The sequence below is a fragment of the Budorcas taxicolor genome, chromosome 10 (assembly GCF_023091745.1).
Source record: "Budorcas taxicolor isolate Tak-1 chromosome 10, Takin1.1, whole genome shotgun sequence".
Taxonomy (NCBI): domain Eukaryota; kingdom Metazoa; phylum Chordata; class Mammalia; order Artiodactyla; family Bovidae; genus Budorcas; species Budorcas taxicolor.
Window position 1 is genome coordinate 6858195 of NC_068919.1, and position 22425 is coordinate 6880619.

The 22425-nt window shown below is 37.5% G+C and overlaps 1 protein-coding gene across 1 annotated transcript in view; it reads right to left on the reverse strand.

Moving 5' to 3' along the window:
• Positions 1–22425, reverse strand: part of ANKRD31 (ankyrin repeat domain 31) — a 135039-nt gene that overhangs the window by 106002 nt on the left and 6612 nt on the right. Inside the window, 5 exon segments of the mRNA XM_052646829.1 lie at positions 136–179; positions 2264–2334; positions 5673–5713; positions 13586–13695; positions 15513–15571. Coding sequence (XP_052502789.1) covers positions 136–179; positions 2264–2334; positions 5673–5713; positions 13586–13695; positions 15513–15571 — 325 coding nt within the window.

Genomic DNA, 22425 nt, shown 5'->3' on the forward strand with positions numbered 1-22425 from the left:
CACAATTCTATTGAAATGGTCTAGTCATATTTCTGCTTTTAGGGGAAAACTTAAATGGGCTTGATACTTATTAATATAATTTTAAAAAATCTAAACCCAAGATCTGAATAGCTAATTTCCATTATACAGACAAACCTTTTCTGGGTGTGTTAACACTTCAGGATTTTCAGCCTCAGGTCCTAGAAGATAACATTATATGTTTTCATTCCAGTTTTCTTAAAGCAATAAAACATACTGTCTCATTCAGAATTTCTTAATCACATAACTTGAAATTATTTCCTCAGACATGCATGATATAGCTAATATTTTATAAATGTTATACCAATTTATTAAAAGTATCATGTTAGCAATAAAATTGTGAAATTCTTCCATTCCTTAAGAAATATTTCACATAAAGCAAGGTAAAATGATAATTTTTTGGAATTAGTCAAATTAAAAACCAACCTCTCTGGCTTCCCTGGTGGCTCAGTGATAAAGACTGCCTGCCGATGCATGAGATACGGGTTTGCTCCCTGGTTCGGGAAGAGCCCATGTGCAGTGGAGCAACTAAGCCCCCGTGCCACAACAACTGAGCCCATATGCCACAGCTACTGAAGCCTGCAAGCCCTAGAGGCCACCTTCCTCAGTAAAAGAGAAGCCACTGCAATGAGAAGCCCAAGCACGGCAACAAGTAGCCCCCACAAAAAGCCACACGTACAGCACCAAAGACCTAGGGCAGCCAGAAACAGAAATAAATAAAATTACTAAAAACAGCAAAAGAACAAAAACCTCTCTACTCTGGCTGAGTCCTTCTCAGTATCTGCAACTACATGAGGAAAAATCATATCTGCTTTCTCAGTGTCATCATCTTCTCCATTACGTGTAATAGAATTTAAATCAATTAATGTCGTTGAGCATAAACGGAACATTTGTGTAAGGGCCAAAATGAATCAGGAAATGCCCTAAATGTATATGTATTAAAAATCTTTACTTCTTAAAGTCATTAAAATTTTTTACACATTTTGCTATAGTTTTTATATATATTGAAAGAGAGAGAGACTACACTGCTAACATTTTTTGAGTATATGAACTCGGTTTTTTTCAAAAACTTATTTCCATAAACCAAAATCATTGTTCGTTTCTCTCCTCAACTAATTTGCCACAGGTTGGACAGTGGGAGCACAACTGATCTAGCTCTTGATATCCTTTTAGCACTGGCCCCAGTCACCCTTGAAAACATTTTTGTTTTCTACCAATGGTAAGATGGTTCAGATCCATCCTATCTTCAAGCTCCAGATCAGCTATCCTTTTAGGATCCCTGGTTTACTTGGCATTTGTACACCGACAGCATCCATACCGGAGAAGGCAATGGCACCCCACTCCAGTACTCTTGCCTGGAAAATCCATGGACAGAGGAGTCTGGTAGGATGCAGTCCATGGGGTCGCTAAGAGTTGGGCACGACTGAGCCACTTCACTTTCACGTTTCACTTTCATGCATTGGAGAAGGAAATGGCAACCCACTCCAGTGTTCTTGCCTGGAGAATCCCAGGGGCGGGGAAGTCTGGTGGGCTGCTGTCTATGGGGTCGCACAGAGTCAGACATGACTGAAGCGACTTAGCAGCAGCAGCAGCAGCAGCAGCAGCAGCAGCAGCATGCATATGCCAGGCACTCAGCAGGCTCAATACATATTTGTTAAAATAATGAATAAATAATATTACAGACCAAAATCCAGGCACTAGGGGTACCTAGTTGAGAGCTTGGTGCTGGGCTTAAGTGGTAATTCTATTTTATAGTGGCAACAAAACAAGAGAGGGAAGAACTTTTAAAACTTAACTTTTCAATTTCAACTATCCTGTCCTTGTACCTTTTCTTATAATACAAGGTTTCAATGACCACTAAGAGTATTTACTACACTGTCATACAACATACTTAGGAGACACTCCAAAGAGAAAGACAGCCATCCTCTAATACAGCTGAAATCAGGCAAATGGCCTGCTATGAACAGAGAAAACAAACACTGGTTTTAAATTTGAGCCCCAGAGTTGCAAGTAAAAGAGCAGACATATGGGGAGCAAGTACTGACTGCACCTGAGCTGCTTCTCACAGGAGCAGCTTCAAGCAGCATGATCCAAGGTCAACAGCAACATTGATTTCATAGGTGAAAGTGTATGGCAGCAATTACAGTAGACCAGCCTAGGTGTAAATAAATCCATACCTAACTAAGGCTTCTATTTTTAGGCAAAGACAAATTCATTTTATATGACTCTACCCGTAAGAGCGTACCTAGACTACTTCGGTGGTTCAGTGAAAGTTCAGCCTGGGGAAATGATACCGTGAACACTGGATGACTTTTTCTAAACCCCAGGAAAAAAAAAAAATCAATCAATTAATAAATAAATACAAAATTTTAAGCAGAAAAAACCTCTACTATTTCTCATTCAGATAAATTTAAATTTCTTTTTAATTTAAAGGAGTTTCAAATAGGCTTTGTCTTTGCTCCATCATTCTAGTTAACCTTTTACAATTACTACCAATTTATTAACATGTAAATTTCAAATGGCTTCAAAACTGGAGAGAGCCAGAATATTAAGGAATGAACTTCAGTAGTGTAAACAAGCTAAAGTACACTTAGATCTGAAAGTACCTTTGAGATGACTGTCTACCAAATACAGGGGTGGGGTGAGAGAGAAAAATTTGTCTTAATTCATGTAGCATGGCTATTTAAATCCTCAAATACGCTTAAAGTTTGTCATTAGAGTTTAAGATGTAAGTGAAAATCAGTAATGAGAAAATTCTCAGACATTATTCACCTTACTAGTATTTCACAGCAAGGGGAAAAGGGTAGGAAATGCTGAAGGGAAGAGATTACAAGCAAAATAAAGGTCATGCTTAATCTACAATTTTGATCATCTACCCTGGGATAATTAAAAGTTGACTGAAGAAAAGCAATCAGTAAACTAATTTTTTCTCAATCTAATTTACTATACAAATGCAATCAAGATATCTTCCTTAAAAAAAAACTGCTTGTTCCAATTGTTTTAAGAACAGTTTTCATGCACCAGGCATAACTATTGGAATCCTAAGCAAGAATAATAAATTGAACATTCTCTCCTGCCTAAAAAATAGAAGCAATCAATATAAGCTATCTTGAAAATGAAACGGCTCATACAGAATAATTTCCATGAGGCAAACAGGAAAAATGCCAATTTTTTTCCTAAAATATGAATACAAGCTGATCTAAAATAAAACAAAATCATAGTCTGAATCAACACCAGGATTTTTTTTCTTTAAGTATAAAAGAGAATTTTGAAATTAGAGCAAACTTTCACCTAAGTTATTAAAAAACTTATTTATATTAGACAGTTATTTATATTAGATAAGACTGCAAACACACATGTCCAATAAGAGAAAAATGATTATATGAATTATAGTATAATAAGTTATACAATGAAATAATATGAGGTCATTAATGCATGTTTTTTAAAAATATTAAAGATGTGAAATAGTAATTATGATAAACTACTACTTAAAAACTTTTAAAGAGGAATTCCCTGATGGCCCAGTGATCAGGAATCCAGGCTTCCACTGCAGGGGGCAGGGGCTCGATATCTGGTTTGAGAACTAAGACTCCCGCAAGCTGCATGGTGAGGCCAAAGAAAGAAAGAAAGAAAGAAAAACAGGAAACAAAACTATCTGCAGACGAATCTCAACTTGGTTGAAAATACAAACAAAACTAAAATATATAGAAATCCTGAAATAAAATGTTCCAAAATGTTAACAATGGTTCTCTCCAGGCAATCAGATTATAGATGTTATATCAATCTTTTCTTTTTCCAGTTCTGAAGATGAACTTACATTGCTGATATAGTCAGTAAAAGGGTGATTCTCAAACTTTTGGCCCTTGGACTCCTTTATAATCTTAAAAATTAGTGATGAACTCAAGGAGTTTTTATTTATGTTACTTATATTTACTTGTATTTACATGTTAAAAATTAAGATGGAGAAAAAATGTTAAATAATCATTAACTTAGAAATAATAATCTAATAAATTAATATTTAATTAAAATTATTGTATTTTCCAAAATGAAAAAAAGTTAGTGAGAAAGTTTCACATTGTAAAAAATCTCTCTAATATTCGGCTTAATGGAAGACAGCTGCCATCTGAACTGCTACAACACATTCAATCTTTTGCCATATATTTTTTTATTTGAAGTATATTACAAAAGTCTGGCCTCACACAGACATGCAGTTGGAAAAGGAAGGAGTACTTTAGTAGCCTTTTAGGATAATTGTGCATATTCTTTTTAGATAACATACCAAGACTCCAGAAGCAATCATTTCCTTAAAGGTTACTGGAAATGTGAAAACTGAAACAAAACCAGTCAACTTTTGTATTGGTCTGTCTTGCACTTTGAACGGATCTTTCACTTGTCTGTGGATGCTGTTGTAATATCATGCATTGGTCTCTCAGAAAATATTCATGTGTTAAGTTATGCAGATCTTCCCTATATTGATATATTTTATTATAAAAATTTCAAAAAGGTCACCTTCATAAATATTTCCACCAATCTTACCAGAAAGTTCAAGAAAATATCTGCCATTCACTTGCGTAAATAACCAGTTTGTCATTCTTTCAAGTTAAAAAAAGTAAACCATGTTTTTTGTTTTTTTTTAACAAATCTTGTAACTTAAACAAGTGCTCTTAACTATCACACTTTAAACAGAAGTATAAAAAGATACATATTCAAGGCAGAAATTTAATAAAACTAACAACGTTTCTGCTTCATCAAATGCACTAAGTAAAACTGGCCTTTTTTCCTTTCTTTCTTTCTTTTTTAACTGCAAGTACATGGCCAGGAAAAACACAGGACTACTAGCACTATTTGGTGCCCCTGCCCTGATTCCTACTAAGGCGCCATCATTTTACCCACCATTTGCTTCAGCACTGTAAGTGCAAATGTCAATACCATGACATAAGCAGATGGTGTGCTGGCATTATTATGAAAATCGTTTTGACCTCACAGACCCTCTGGGAAGTCTCAGGGACTCCCGGGGGTCCACAGGCCATGCTTGGTTTTCTCATAAAAATTTAAAGGACAAGGTCTCTTTAAATATAACAGTTCTATGAAATCTAATTTCAATAAGCTCTAAAAATTCTTCCTTCATGCTATGCTACAAATTTGCTTTTTAAATAATCTTAAGTCAGAGAATCAACTTAACCTGATTCAATTTTGCTCATGAAATAAAACTTATCTAGAATGTTCGTAAAACAACATATTTATGCTGCTACAGTGGAGAAGGCAATGGCACCCCACTCCAGTACTGTTGCCTGGAAATTCCCATGGATGGAGGAGCCTGGAAGGCTGCAGTCCATGGGGTCGCTGAGGGTCGCGTCACACAACTGAGCAACTTCACTTTCACTTTTCACTTTCATGCATTGGAGAAGGAAATGGCAACCCACTCCAGTGTTCTTTCCTGGAGAATCCCAGGGACGGGGGAGCCTGATAAGCTGCTGTCTGTGGGGTCGCACAGAGTCGGACATGACTGAAGTGACTTAGCAGCAGCAGCAGCAGCATGCTGCTACAGGGACAATCATTCAAGAACATACAATAACCCTAAAATTCTTAAGAAAAAGACTTATTTTAAAATGATTTTTAAAAATCTACAATAATCCAAAACTCATTATACTTACTGTAACAAAGCTCCATTTTGTTCCATTTCATTCTGAGGTTGCTAGAAAGAAAAAATGTTTATTTTCAACTGAGGAATGCTAAGCTAATGCAACAACTAAAAAACTTAACATTTAATATAATTCTTATGTCATTATTTGTTAGATTCTTTTTTATTGTAGCAAAATATACATGAGGTTTACCATTTCGACCATTTAAAAAGGTACAGTCCTTTGACATTACGTACAGCCCCACTGATGCATAATCATCACCTCCATTTCAAGACCTTTCTGATCTTCCCCAACTGGAACTCCATACCTAAATAATTTTCCGTTTACCCTTCTCCCAACCCCTGGCACCCATGCTTCTACTTTCTGTCTTTATGAATGTGACTAAGTGCCTCATATGAAAGGAATCATGTAATACCTGGCCTCTTGTGACTGGCTCATAACAAGTCATATTATTAGTCTTCAAGGTTTATCCATGTTGTAGCAAGTATCAGTATTTTGTTCCTTTCTCAGGCCAAATAATACTCCATTGTTCGTATGTACCACATTCTATTTATCTACTCATCTATCAATGGAAACTTGGGTTGCTTCCATGTTTTGGCTACTGTGAGCAATGCTTCTATGAGTGTGGATGGACAAATACATTTTCATGTCCCTGCTTTCACTTATTTTGGGTATATACCCAGAAGAGGAGTTTTTAAATCATATGGTAATTCCATGTTTAATTTTTTGAGGAATCACCATACCATATTTCACAGCTGCTGCACCATTCTACATTTCCCACCAGCAAGGGGCAAGAATTCCAATTTTTCCACATTCTCATCAATACTTGTTATTTTATTTTGCCTATAGCCATCCTAATGCATGAGAGATGGAATCTCATCATGGTTTTGATGTGCATTTCCCTAATGGTTAAAGATATTTAATATCTTCTCATGTGTTTATAAGCCATTTGTACATCTCTCTCTCTCTCTCTCTCTCTCTCTTTTTAAGCCGCACTACACAGCTTGTGGAACCTTAGTTCCCGGACCAAGGGTAGAATGCAAGCCCAGCAATGAGAGCCCCAAGCTGTAATCACTAGACCACCAGGGAATTCCCTTTATCTTCTTTACCGAAATGTCTATTTATGTCCGTTGCCCATTCTTTTAGTCAGGTAGTTAGTTGCTGCTATGAGTTTCCATATATTCTGTGCATCAATCTCTAATCAGATTTATGATTCACATATATCAACATGTTCTCCCTTTCTTCAAGTTACTTTTTCACCCTGTTCACAGTGCCATTTGATGCAGATAGGTTTTTAATTTTCAAGAAGTCTAGCTTACCTATTTTTTATTTGGTTGCTTATGCTTTCATATGCATGAAATCACTGCCAAAGAGAATGTCGTGATACTTTCTCCCTGTGTTTTCTTCTAAGAGTTTTACGGGTTTGGCCCTTATGTTTAGTTTTTGTCTTAATTTCTTTTTATAAAAGAATTTGTGGAACTTAAGTAAAGAGAAAGGGAGTGTTCCTTCTTTTTAATTCCTAGTTTTCTCCTTAGTTCATTAATCCATAACGGTTCTGATGAGACATTCTTGTCAGGTTCTGAGTTCTATATTTCTCCTGGGGGCCAAAAATCATACAATCTCTGTGTCACAGTGTTAAATGCTTAATGAATTCTACTCAACCCTCAGGTCAGGCCCCAAAAGCTGAAGTTGTTGTGTCCCTTTCAAAAAAGCTAAAATGCTCTAAATAAAATGCTTCCATTGTAAGATTTCACAGCACACTGGCTTTCATCGCTTTAAAAGAAATCCTTACCTTAAATACCTTATTAGAATCAAAGAAAATCTTTAGAAAAAGATCTCTCTTTGGGGGGCCCTCTACATTTGTTTCTATGATCAATAATAAAGCTTTCTGAAAATAAAACCATTAGCCTGAACTTCCAAACTATTTTTGATCACTGACAGTTATAATAACAAGAAAACACAAAGTAATGTGAGAACTTCAATGTTCTCCAGTTAGTCAAAGTGAAAGTTACTCAGTCGTGTCTGACTCTTTGTGACCCCATGGACCATACAGTCCATGGAATTCTCCAGGCCAGAATACTGGGGTGAGTGGCTTTTCCCTTCTCCAGGGGATCTTCCCAACCCAGGGATCAAACCGGGTTCTCCTGCATTGCAGGTGGATTCTTTACCAGCTGAGCTACCAGGGAAACCATCTCCAACTCACTGTTCACTGTTCACTGTTATTTATTGATAGTGCATCTTTACACTGCTCAAGGTTATTACATTGGTTCCACACATACATACTTCCTAAGCAGACTTTACAAAAAGCTCAGAGACCCACAGTGAAGAAGGAATTTTAAGAAGTAAACTTAGAAAGTCCCAAGGAGTAATTAAACAGTTCAGTTCAGTCACTCAGTCATGTCCAACTCTTTGTGATCCCATGGACTGCAGCATGCCAGGTTTCCCTGTCCATCACCAAATCCCAGAGCTTGTTCAAACTCATGTCTGTTGAGTCAGTGACGACATCTAACCATCTCATCCTCTGTCATCCCCTTCTCCTGCCGTCAATCTTTCCCAGCACCAGGGTTTCATTAAATAGGGTCTAATTAAACAGGGTAATTAAACCTTGGCTTCCTAGGTGGCTCACTGGTAAAGAAACTACCTACCAGTGCAGGAGGCATGGGTTTGATCCCTGGTTTGGGAAGATTCCCTGGAGGAGGAAATGGCAAGTCATTCCAGTATTCTTGCCTAAAGAATCCCATGAACAGAGAAGCCTGGTGGGCTATAGTCCATGGGATCACAAAGAGTCAGACAAGACTGAGTAGGCACATGTGCACACACAGACACACACACACACACACATTTATATATTCACTAGGTAATTTCTGAGTCTTCACAAAGCAATTCATTCAAGTATCTAAAACACCCACTTATCTTACTAGAGGACCAGTGAATTTTCCTATTGAGGGCTAATTATTCCTTTGCTCCTACCCACATAAGGAAAATGCAAAAGATAAGAGAGCAAGTAAGAAGGAAGTTTGCTCCTGACTGCTGATTTTTCCCCTCTTCCATAGGCAGAAATACTCCTCAAGAGATAATGCCTCAGAATATAATGGGTGCTGGAGTTGTACATTTGTTGATTATCAAAATATAAGGATACACTCAATCCATTCTTTCTTAAGGGGTACAAACTGCTATCTGTGCTGTTGATACATGTGACATTTTCCCCCTGCCCCTTCCAGGTAATTCAAGTGCAGACATTAAAAAAAAGAAAAAAAAACCTGTTGGGGGTTGGGTATGAGAGGTCAAAGAAGGTTTAATTTGTATTAACTAAGAGTACTTGAAAAAGGAAGAAGTCTGTTTATATATCCTTAACCAAAAAACAATATTCTACTATCTGAGCTCTTCTACACCTGAATAATGGATTACTGGGAGAGAAATGGGAGCCTGGCCGACCAGGTCAGCTGGATCAACCCTGGCTCCATAAGGCATGGGATGTCTGCCCTCAAACTAGCCTCACATTCCACAGAACGGAATACACATTCCTGCAGTGCTTCAGTGATCTTGATGAGTTATTGATAACATTTGCTTAAAATACTTTTCTCTCACACTGAGGCAGTGAAATTTGGTTATCTATACAGATTTTTTTAATTATTTTAAAATACCTGCATGATTGTCTTTTAGACTGCCTGATCTGGATTTTGGGTACCATCTTTACATTGCTTCTGAGTTATAAAATGATAAAATGGTCATTTTAAACTGCACTACGTGTGCATGCTAAGTCACTTCAGTTGTATCAGACTCTGCGACCCTATGGATTACAGCCCTCCAGGCTCCTCTGTCCATGGGATTCTCCAGGCAAGAATACTGGAGTGGGTTGCCATGCCCTCCTCCAGGGGATCTTCCTGACCCAGGGATCAGACTCACATCTCTTATGTCTCCTGCACAGGCAGGTTCTTTACCACTAGCGCCACCTGGGAAGCTCCAAACGCCACTGAGTAGTATCTAAATACAACTTAAAGTGAAAGTGAAAGTGAAGTCGCTCAGTCGTGTCCGACTCTTTGCAATCCCATGGGCTGTAGCCTACCAAGCTTCTCAGTCCATGGGATTTTCCAGGCAAGAGTACTGGAGTGGGTTGCCATTTCCTTCTCCAGGGGATCTTCCCGACCCAGGGATCAAACCCAGGTCTCCCACATTGTAGGCAGATGCTTTACCCTCTGAGCCACCAGGGGGCTCATTAAACACAAAGTAATTTAAACACTGAATGACAACTGTCTTTACTCTGGCTGAGTTAGGAGCCAAGGCCCTGGTTTCATCCTATTTCTTTCAAAAATAATCCTAAGCAATTGCAACTCTGGGCAGAGACAGCAATTCTAGGACCCTAAGAATTAAAGAAGGTCAGGATGGGTTAGAGTCAGGAAAAAGATACCAGAGACATTAATAATCAGCACAGTAAAGTCAAGGAGTTCCCTAAGTTTTGCTCACTCACCTTGAATTTGACTGGTCCAGCTATTCATACCTCAAGAGAGGTAGCTAGTAAGAGAGAATGCTACCTTCTCCTGGTTGCACCCTGCAGGATGCAACCTACTATATACAGAATAAACAACAAAGTCTTACTATATAGCACAGGGAACTATATTCAATATCCTGTGATAAACCATGAATATGAAAAAGAAAATGTATATATATGTATAACTGAATCACTTTGTTGTACAGCAGAAATTAACAATATTGTAAATCAACTAGACTTTAATAAAAATTTTTTAAAAGCCCTTACAGTACCTATCAATATACACATGATCTCTGTACCCTCTGGCTTTACCAACAATGATCCTTCTTCCATTACACAACTGTCAAACAAGCCTTTGGTTATTCATTTCTCTTTAAAGGTTCTCTCTAATGTTTGTTTGAACTGATTTCACCTTTACATATGGATATGGGTGGAAAGTGGAAACTGCATAATGGAAAGGAAAAGTGAAATTCAACCTGATTCAGAACTCTTAGACAGCGTTTCAGAGAGCAGAAGATGGAAGAGGCAGCCTGATGGTAATAATCACAGGACTAATCATTATTCCCTGCCAAATAAGCATCTTCCAGATGATCAAAAGCTAATCATATTAACAGTAAGAACAATGGTGCCTACTGTATTAGTCAGGCTTCTCCAGAGAAGCAGAACTAATAGGGTATGCATATACAGAGTGAGAGATGTGTCCTAACTGGCTCATGTAATTATGGAAACTGGCAAGCCCAGATCTGCAATGTGGACTGTCAGGCTCAAGACCCAAGAAAGCTGACAGCAGAGATACAGTCCAAAGGCTCTCTGCTGGAGAATTCTCTCTTGCTCAGGGGGGCTGGTTTGTTTCTTCTATACAGGCCTTCAACTGGATGGATGAAGCCCACCTTCATCCATAATGGGCCCATTCGATTACGGAGGGCAATCTGATTTACCCAAATCCACTGACTTAAATGTTAATCTCATTCAAAAACATCCTCAAAGAAACTCCCAGAATATCTGACTAACTATTTGGGTACCCAATGGCCCAGTCAACATGCAAAATTAACTATTATACCTTCTAATTTTGATAATAATGTCTCTAATTATCTCTCCAGACATACTACTAGGCTCTCTAAACAAAATTTTAAAAATTTCTAAAGTAAAAAAATAAATTAAATAAAATTTAAAAATTTCTATGTAAAATTTAAAAACTGCTTGCCATATAGCACCTATAAAGAATAAGAAAAGGTACTGCAAGACCCAAAAATGATGAGTATGAGATATTTAAAACACTTCTTACGTTTTTAAAAATTAGCATGGTACTTGTCAAACCAAAGATTCTCATTATCATCTTCATAGTTTGCCCTTACTTAAAATGTTCCACTATTTCTTTTTTAAAAAATTTTTATTGGAGTATAGTTGCCTTACTATATGTTTACTATAACTTTAATGCTGCGCTAGTCTCTGCTGTGCAGTAAAGTGAATCACTTACATGTATGCATGTATCCCCTCTTTTTTAGATTTGCTTTCCTTTTAGGTCACCACAGATCACTGAATAGAGTTCCCTGAGCTAGACAGCAGGTCCTCATTAGTTATCTATTTTATACATAGTGGTGTATATATGTCATTCCCAATCTCATCATTTCTAAAATTGTTTTGAAGTTGAAATGTCAGTATTATATCTGAGTTTTAACAAAAACTTTGTTTAGAAATCTGTTTAGTAACTGAATTATTTAGAATTTACTTAACATCAGATTTTGAAGCAATACATATTCAAGTTGTGAAACAATACATTATTTTTTTTATTTAAATTAACTTTGGGAAGTTATTTAGAGACCAGTGCCTTTCCTGGTCTATTTATTTGATAAAATCAGTACCTCTCACATAGTTAAATTTCTAAAGGTTTATTTTCAAAGAATAAAATTTAAAAAAATAAAATTAAAAACTGTGAAAGCAGCAGTATCTGTCAATTAAAAAAAACATTAATTAAAATTTGCTACAGATGTTTAACACTTTGATAACATGGCCTAACTTACTGTTTAGAAAAATGGGGGAGAGGCAGGGGAAAGTTAAAGGAGGTATCTATTTCACTACCAATGAAATTCAATGAAGGCAAAAAGAGAAGGACAAATACCAAATACTTCATTCAACCTTCTTATCTGAAGAAGCCCATGGCCAGCAGATAGCTGATTTACAATCTGATGAAAGAATCTTTGAAAGATAGTCCTCTAAGGCAACTGTTTCAATCTAGCTTATAATCAGAAATTTCTTGGGAGGCTTTTGAAAAATGGAGAGTCCTAGGTTCTACTCAAATATGAGTTTGAGTCTATATTTTTAAATAGCTTTGATTACCAAAAAGGTTTGGTAATCAAGCTTTCAAAATTACCATTCTGAGGTACAATCTAGAGCCAAGTACAATATTCACATAATAAATGTTTCTGAGATAAAGAGAAAAAATTTAATTTTTATTTCCCATTTCACAGTTACTAAAACTAAAGGGGGAAAAGTTTTTTTCTTCTTAATTCAGAAGTTATAAAACTGATATTTAAGCGAACTGTTAGAAACTAAATATAGGCATCTCCAGCTTTTAAAAAAATATTTGGTGTTGTATTTTTCTCTTTTGACTAGTTACACAAGTTATACACCTTCCTAGGTACAATATCACAGAAACTTTCACAATCACTCTTTGACACTGTTGTCAATTTCTGCTATTAAAATATAGGTATTCTCTCTTCCATTCCTTAAACTCTGTAGTTATCTCTGGTTAGCTAACTTATTTGTGGCAAGGTGCTAAATGAATCATCCCTTACTTTTCCCCATGGTGACTGCATTAAAAAAGAAACAAGTGAAAATTTGTGTATATAAGTGTATGCCTGCACACACATACTCTTTCTCTCTCTCTCTCACACACACACACACACACACAGGACAATAGAGGGGCCTTTCAGTGGCCTGTACCTCAAATTATACCACACAGATTAGTATCTTATTCACAAATTTAAGGTGACCTCTGGCTGGATGGCATCACCGACTCAATGGACATGAGTCTGAGTGAACTCTGGGAGACGGTGATGGACAGGGAGGCCTAGGGTGCTGCAATTCATGGGATCGCAAAGAGTCAGACACGACTGAGCGACTGAATTGAACTGAACTGAACTGGACTAAAATACACTAGAGATGAAAACTGTTAATTATTATATCTTATTTTACCCTATTTTAACTTTCTCAATCCCACATTTCTCTCAGAAAGAGAAATAAATAAAGGCAAAAGAGCCTAAAACATTTGACTTTTACATAAGAAACAGTGTGACTGGCTAAGAAATGGGAAAAAACTGAGTAAGAAAGAAAAGCAAAACAGTAGCAAAAAGAATTAATCATGAGTAATTTGCCCCTATTTCAAACAGCATTACTAATTTTTAAAAAGCATGCATTTAATCAGTATGCTACACACCTGTAAGACTGTATCCTCAATAAGAATAAGCATCGTTTGATTTATACTCATTTGCTCCTGTGGATCCTCTCTGAATCTGAATCTAACCTGAATCTCTGGAGAAGATGCACCTAAAATGAAATACAATCACAGGTCATTTGCAATAGTGTTATTGCTCTGCTTTAACAATGACTGAAGGCAATTCACTCACACATACACATACACAAAACTGTAAATGGTTAATATTAAAATATGCCTAACTTTGGTACTCTTCAAAAATGCAAATTAAAATAAACAGATACATTTTACTTACCAGTTTGGCAAAGACTGCATATATCCTGTGTTGGATCTAGAGAGAAAAAGTCATCTTTTATAGGAGGCAACATATGTCAAAATCTGACATGTGTTCATCCTTTAAAATGAAATTAATTTTAACTGCTTATTCTAAGGAAATAATCAGAAAGGTAGGCAAACACACTGAGAAACATAAAACATTATCAAATCATTATGTAAAGATACATTCATATAATGGAATAAAGGCAGCAATTTAACAGGCTGAGGTAGATCAATATAACAAAGAAAAAATATATGTAGGACAATACTAATTATTAAAAAACATATTTATATTGGTACACAAATGTCTAGAAAAAAACACAAATACTAAACACTGGCAATTGTTAGGCACTAAATTAACAGAGAAAATTAAGCAATGGGATCTTTCACTTTCTACATTATATAATATTACACTTTAAAAATGTTATACTTTTAATAATTAGCAAAATAATTAAGGTCTATCCACCATTTGGAAAAGGGAAGGGAAGAAAAGGGAAGGGGAAGCAAAGGGAAAAAACTGTTGGAATATTGAAACAGAAATCCAACTTCTTCCTAGTGGCATTTTATACATCATAAGAATACATTTTGGAGGCCAATATTACACAAAGTCCTTTCCAATTACATGTAGGAAAAACTGTTCCAAGATCAAACTGTAATTTGCCATTGGGGTATCAGGTGAGATGATGTACAGAGAGCACTTTGTGAACTACAGTTGACCCTTGAGTAACAGGGGGTTTGGACTACCTTAAACACGGTCCACTTAAACAAGGATGTTTTTTAATGAACACACATTCGGCCCTCCACATCCGTGAGTTTGGCATCCACAGATTCCACCAATGCTACATGAAATCGTGTACTGTGTTTACAGTTCACAGCTGGTGGAGTCTGTGAATGTGCAGTACAGATGTGGAGGGCCCACTATGGGACTTGGGGACTTGGGTGTGTACAGGGGCTCCTGCAAACAGTCCCCCATGGATACCTAGGTACAAGTGCATACACGCAGGAGCTCCACAATGGTTAGGACATTCTCCTTCCATCCTACACCTATTTCCAGGTATTCTCCAATAAAAAGTGGCTCGCAAGAAGAATCATAAAAGGAAATAACCCACTATCTGAATGGCTTTCTGCAAAACTGATCTTTCTGAACTGCAACAATCAGTGATAGATTTTTCTGGAAGTGTAAATATTGACTGAGAAGTGGACTCAGGAGGTTTGGAGAATTTGTAAGTGAAAGGCTCTTTTTAAAAAATATATACCAAGGATACTTGTACCTCAATTTTAGTCTGACAGAATCAGACTGATTGCTAAAAAGTATTATTCACTTTGCAAACAGGAAAGTTCGAGGGTTACGTGGGAGATCTCTGAGGGGAGAACTGCTATCCCAGCGCTCCTTCCACATTATCAGTAGCCCTCTTTAGGAGTCATAAACACCTTCTAGAAGTTACAAACCCCATTGCTATCCTTACAACAACAGATCTTAAGATCTGTCACCGATGCCTGTAAGAAATTTATTCTGTGTAAAGTTAAAGAATAAGACTAAACATAAAAGAAGTTAATAGAATAATAATACTTGGAAAATTAAAGGGACTACTTAGTGAAAAGAATTATTTCTCACCTTTACTGGGATGGAGACTGAACTCAGATCTAAGAGACGTGTCTTGATTAAAAAGCAACCTTTCAGAAACAAAAAAGATGGTATAGATGTTATGATGTTTCTTAAAGACTAACAATTCAACTGGCATTTAAGTTTTTTTTCCAGTTTTACTGAGATGCAACTGACATATAATATTGTGTAAGTTTAAGTTATACAATGTGATGATACACAGCATGCATTGCAAAATGATTAAGTGAATAAACTTTTAATATAGTTCAATGTAAACTACTCATAAAAATTATAACTAAATTTGCTAAAATTCCTAGTTATACCACTATTAATATTCTATATCAGTGCATTTTTTCAGAAATATAGTCTTTAAATTAAAACTTATCCAATATGACTCATGCACCTAGGGGTACCTTATTTTTGACAAAAGAGGCAGGAGTATACATTGGGGCAAAGATAGCCTCTTCCATAAGTGGTGCTGGGAAAACTGGCGGCTACGTGTGAAAGAGTGAAATCAGACCACTTCCTAACGCCATGCGCTCAGTCACTCAGTCGTGTCCGACTCTGCGACCCCCTGGACTGTAGCCCACCAGGCTCCTCTGTCCATGGGAATTCTCCAGGCAAGAATACTGCAGTGGGTTGCCATTTCTTCCTCCAGGGGATCTTCCCAACCCAGGGATCGAACCCAGGTCTTCCACACTGCAGGCGGATTCTTCACCATCTGAGCCACCATGCAAGCCCTCCTAATGCCACACGAAGATAAACTCAAAATGAATTAAAGACCTAAATGTAAGACCAGAAACTATAAAACTCTTAGAGGAAAATATAGACAGAACACTTCATGATATAAATCAAAGCAAGAATCTCTATGACCCACCTCCTAGAGTAATGGAAATAAAAGCAAAAAATAAATAAGTGGGACCTAATGAAACTTAAAAGCTTTTGCACAGCAAAGGAAACTATAAACAAGGTGAAAAGACAACCCTCAGAATGAGAGAAGATAATAGCAAAGGAAACAACTGACAAAGAATTAATTTCCAAAATATACAAGCAGCTCATACAACTCAATACCAGAAAAACTAAAAACCCAATCAAAAACTGGGAAAAAGACCTAAACAGACATTTCTCCAAAGAAGACATACAGATGACTAACAAAACACATGAAAAGAGGCTCAACATTGCTCATTATTAAAGAAATGTAAATCAAAACTACAACGAGATACCATTTCACACCAGTCAGAATGGCCATCATCAAAAATTCTACAAACAATAAATGCTGGAGAGGGTGTGGAGCAAAGGGAACCATCTTGCCAGTTGGAATGTCAATTGATACAGCCACTATGGAAGACAGTATGGTGATTCCTTAAAAAGCTAGGAATAAAACCATTATATGACCCAGCAATCCCAATCCTAGGCGTATACCCTGAGGACACCAAAACTGAAAAAGGCACATGTATCCCATTGTTCACTGTTGCACTATTTACAACAGCTAGAACATGGAAGCAACCTCGATGCCCATCAACAGATGAATGGATAAAGAAGCTGCGGTACATATACACAATGGACTATTACTCAGCCATAGAAAGGAGTGAATTTGAGTCAGTTTCTAATGAGGCTATTACACAGAGTGAAATAAATCAGAAAGAGAAATATAAATATCATATACTAATGCAAATATATATGGAATCTAGAAAGATGGCACTGATGAATTTACTTGCAGGGCAGCAATGGAGAAACAGACATAGAGAACAGATGGACATGGGGGATGTGAGGAGGGAGAGAGTGAGATGTATGGAGAGAGTAACATGGAAACTTACATTACCATATGTAAAATAGACAGCCAACAAGAATTTGCTCTTTGACTCGGGGAACTCAAACAGGGGCTCTGTGACAGTCTACACAGGTGGGATAGGAAGGGAGACAGGAGGAAGCTTTGGGAGGGAGGGGACATGGGTGTACCTATGGCTGATTCTTGTTGATGTTTGACAGAAAACAACAAAATTCTGTAAAGCAATTATCCTTCAATTAAAAAATAAATTTAAAAAACTTATCCAAGATGAAAATTAAGACTTATTCATGTGCTCTGTTCTTTTTAAATAAATACTCTACTATTTTTGGATATTTTGGAGTAAGGAGCAAACATCAATATAGTTTTTGAACAGAAGTGAAATGAGGAGATGGATGTGAAGGAACCAGTGCTGGTGGGTTTTTTTCATTCACCTTTCTCTACATCACAGAGAATTTAAGATCCCAGGGTTAAATTCAAGTGTATATTTTCAGAACATATAGAAATTTAAGTTTTGGATTCACATCTTACTATGTTCTAGGCAGCACCAAGGTAAAGAGAAAAGATAGTCCTTGTTCTCAAGAAGCTTCAGATCCGGTGAGGGATAAAAACAGCAAAGATATATCATGGCAAGTATGCTACTAAGCAGAACATTCTAAGTATGCTACTATATATCATTCTAAGTATGCTACTAAGAATTTCTCCTGTTTAAAAATCTTTAAAGGATGAAAAAACATGGGCAAAGGATTTGAATAGACACTTCTCCAAAGAGGATATACAAATCAGTTCAGTTCAGTCATTCAGTCATGTACGACTCTTTGCAACCCCCTGAACTGAAGCATACCAGGCTTCCCTGTGCATCACCAACTCCCGGAGCTTGCGCAAACTCATGTCCATCAAGTCAGTGATACCATCCAACCATCTCATCCTCTGTTGTCCCCTTCTCCTCCTGCCTTCAATCTTTCCCAGCATCAGGGTCTTTTCCAATGAGTCAGCCCTTTGCAACAGGTGGCCAGAGTATTGGAGCTGCAGCTTCAGCGTTAGTCCTTCCAACGAGCATTCAGGACTGATTTCCTTTAGGATTGCCTTGTTTGCTCTCCTTGCAGTCCAGGGGACTCGAGAGTCTTCTCAAAAACACAGTTTAAAAGTATCAATTCTTCGGCACTCAGCTTTATGATCCAACTCTCACATCCACACTTGACTACTGGAAAAACCATAACTTTGACTAGACGGAACTTGGTTGGCAAAGTAATGTGCCTGCTTTTTAATATGCTGCCTAAGTCTGTCATAGTTTTTCTTCCAAGGAGCAAGCGTCTTTTAATTTCATGGCTGCAGTCACCATCTGCAGTGATTTTGGAGCCCAAGAAAAGAAAGTCTATCACTGTTTCCATTGTTTCCCCATCTATCTGCCATGAAGTGATGGGACTGGATGCCATGATCATAGGTTTTTGAATGTTGAGTTTTAAGCCAGCTTTTTCACTCTCCTCTTTTACTTTCATCAAGAGGCTCCTTAGTTCCTCTTTGCTTTCTGCCATAAGGGCGGTGTCATCTGCATATCTGAGGTTACTGATATTTCTCTTGGCAACATGAAAATGCTCAACAATACTAAGCATTAGGGAAACCATAATGAGAGACCACTTCACACCAACCAAAAACAAATAAACAAACAAAAAACAAAAATGACAAGTGTGGCAAGTATATGGAGAAACTGGAACTCTTGTACATTGCTAGTGGGAATGTAAATTGATACAGCCACTGTGGAAAACAGTATGGTGCGTCCTCAAAAAATTAGACAGATTTACAATTTGATCTAATAATTCCATTTCTATGTATGCACACAAAGCAACTGAGAGCAGAGACCTGAATTTGTACACTTATGTTCACAGAAACACTATTCACAACAGCTAAAGGGTGGACATTGACAAGTGTCCACTGACAGATGAGTAGATAAACAATGTGGAACCTACATACAGTGGAATATTTTTCAGCCTTAAAATGAAGGAAATACTAATACACGCTACGTCATGGATAGACCTTAAAGACATCATATTCAGTGAAAAAAGGCAGACATAAAAGAACAAAAATGGTACAACTCCACTTACATGAGGTACAGAGTAATCAGACTCATAGAAACAGAAAGTAGAATGGTGGTTGCCAAGGGCTGAAGGCAGGGAAGAATGGGGAGTTATACAGAGTGTCAATTTGAGAAGATGAAAAAATTCTAGAGATAACTAGTAGTGATGGCTGTACAACATGAATGTATTTAATGTCACTGAATTATACACTTGAAAGTGGTTAAAATGCTATGCTATATTATATATATATATATATATATATATATATATATATATATATATCACTACGATTTAAAAAAAAATGTTTTAAAATCTTCCCAGAATCCAAGAATGTAACAATGTACTAAGGCATAAATATATGATTTGGAATGAGGTTGTTTTTTTTTTTTACTCATTTTACCTTTTTATGGAAAATTACAAATAACAACAAATAAAAGACAATAGTACACTCACCATCCAAGTGCAATAATTACCAGTACCCAGCCATTATTGCTTCTTTATAACCCTTGCCATCCTCTGCACCCAGTGCGAGTCTCTTACTAGATTATTTTTAAAGCAAATCCTGAACATCTTATTCCATTTCATCTGGAAATATTTCAGTATTCAACTCTAAAAGATAAGGACTCTTTTGACATAACCATAATAATCACACCTTTAAAAACAGCCAAAACTACATACTTTAAAAAGCTAATAATTACTTAATATTAATAAACGTTATGGCTCAGACGGTAAAGCATCTGCCTACACTGCAGGAGACCCAAATTCGAGCCCTGGGTCAGGAAGATCCTCTGGAAAAGGAAAGGGCAACCCACTCCAGTACTCTTGCCTGGAAAATCCCATGGACGGAGGAGCCCGGTAGGCTACAGTCCACGGGGTCACAAAGAGCTGGACACGACTGAGCAGCTTCACTACTATATAGTCTATAGTAAGCAACCTCTTTAATGGCTCTCAGTATTTATACCCTTGTATATGGTATTTATCCTTGAGTATGGACTGGATCCAGCAACTCTTCTCATAAACAAAACACAGCAAATAGGTTGGGATGTGACCTCACTGGCTTCCATCCTATCCTCTCATCCTCTTGCTGCTTCCCTCTTGTGGAAGCCAGCCTGCCACGTTGCAATGCCCTTTGCAGAAGCCTACACAGCAGGAAACTAACGGGAGGCCCCCGTCCACAGAGAGGAGCCAAAGACTGAAGTCAACAGCCAGAGAAGGAGCTGAATCTCACAACCTCCGTTCGGGTAGTGGCTCCTTCTCATGAAACCGAGAGGCGAATGCAGCCTTCTGAGTCCTTGAGCCTGATCATTAGTTAAGCTACTCCTCGACTCCTGAACCACACAAACTACACAATATGTTTACTGCTTTAAGAAGTTAATACGTTTTGGAGTAAGCTGTCATACAGCAATGTAAACTAACAGACAGACTGCAGTCAGATTTCCCTGTCTCTTTTTACAATGGTTTTGTTCATATCGGGATCCAAACAAGATACACACATTGCATTTGGTTGTATGTTTCTTAAACCTCTTTTAAAATCTGTAAGTTATATCTTTCCCTGCCCCTTACAATTTATTTGTTGAAGAAACTGGGTTGTTTTTCCCATATAGTTTCCCACATTTGGGATTTGAAGACTGCATGTCATTTCACATGTTCCTCCGTCCTGTATATTTCCTGTAAACCAGTTATTAGATCGAGAAGTTTGACCTGATTCAACTGAGGAGGCAATATGTGTACTTCCTACAGGAGATAACAAAGAATGTGTTGAGAAAGGCAGTCATGCGCATACCATCTTTCACTCCTCCTAGGCCTGGGGTCTGGAACACTTTCCCACTAAAAGACAGAGTCCTCCCAGCCTGTACTGGACTTGCCACCTTGTGTGGGAATACACTTCCCTGTTTAGCCTCAGGGTGTACTCCTCTGTTCTGCTGAAAAGTGTGTGTCATACGGTAGTTGGCCAACCCCACTGCTCTATGTGTCCTCTGTGGAGAGAGGATGAAGTCCTTCGACCGGTGGCACCAGAGGGGAGTGTGCAGGCCATTGACAGGGCATCAGCTGAAGAGTGACTGCTGGCCATGCAGGACTGATGCCCACTACCGCAGCTAATCTTGCTCCATCTCTTCTCTCAGAGTAAACAGCTTTCAGAATGGTACTTGGCACCATTCTGTTTTAGTCATTGGAGGAGTCATTATTTGGATATAGATCCTGACCCAAAATGTTGCTTTCTTTAGCTATTTTAGTCCAGTTATTTTGTCTCACTGTATCTTGCTTTATATTTTTCCCTTCTGCAATTGTATCCTTTATAACAGGTATTTCCTATCTAGACAATTCATGAGGACAGTGCTAGTCCATCTTAAAGAACAAAATGAACACTTATTTTACAGGGTATTTTATTCAATTAGCCTTTAAATGCACTTATAATGTTCAGAGAATATGATTTGACCTGAACATATACCTAAATCTATGTAATAATGAACTATCTTAGAAAGTGGTTCTGTTTAAATTATTGAACAGGATTAGTTTGAGATGTATTCTTTACATGTTGTTGAGCAGTAAATATTTACCAGAGGGTGAGACAGAAATTAAGGATTGATAAAGGGCTCTCAGGGCACATATAAGAAAAATGAATCCTTGTTGTTGTTCAGTCACTCAGTCGTGTCCAACTCTTTGCAACCCCATGGAGCAGCACGCCAGGCTTCCCTGTCCTTCACCATCTCCCAGAGCTTGCTCAAATCCTCGTCCATTGAATCAGTGATCCCCTCCAACCATCTCATCCTCTGTCAAGAACAGAGAACAGAGGACGAGATAGAGAATGAATCCTGCCTCTTAGTAAACAAAAAACAAGCTAACAAAATCTCTTTAGTCAGCAATTTAAATTCTTACAGATTAGCAGCAACACCTACCAAGCCATAAAAGAAACTGGATGCATTTTCCAGTTTCACAAGGTTAGGACCAAGTCCAGGCTCTCAGAGTACTTTTCAGACACAGTTATGGCATCCTCATTCTTTGCAGGCTTTGCTTTATGTAATTCCACTGGTCGTCAAATCCTTTCTCAGATTTTAGCAAGAGC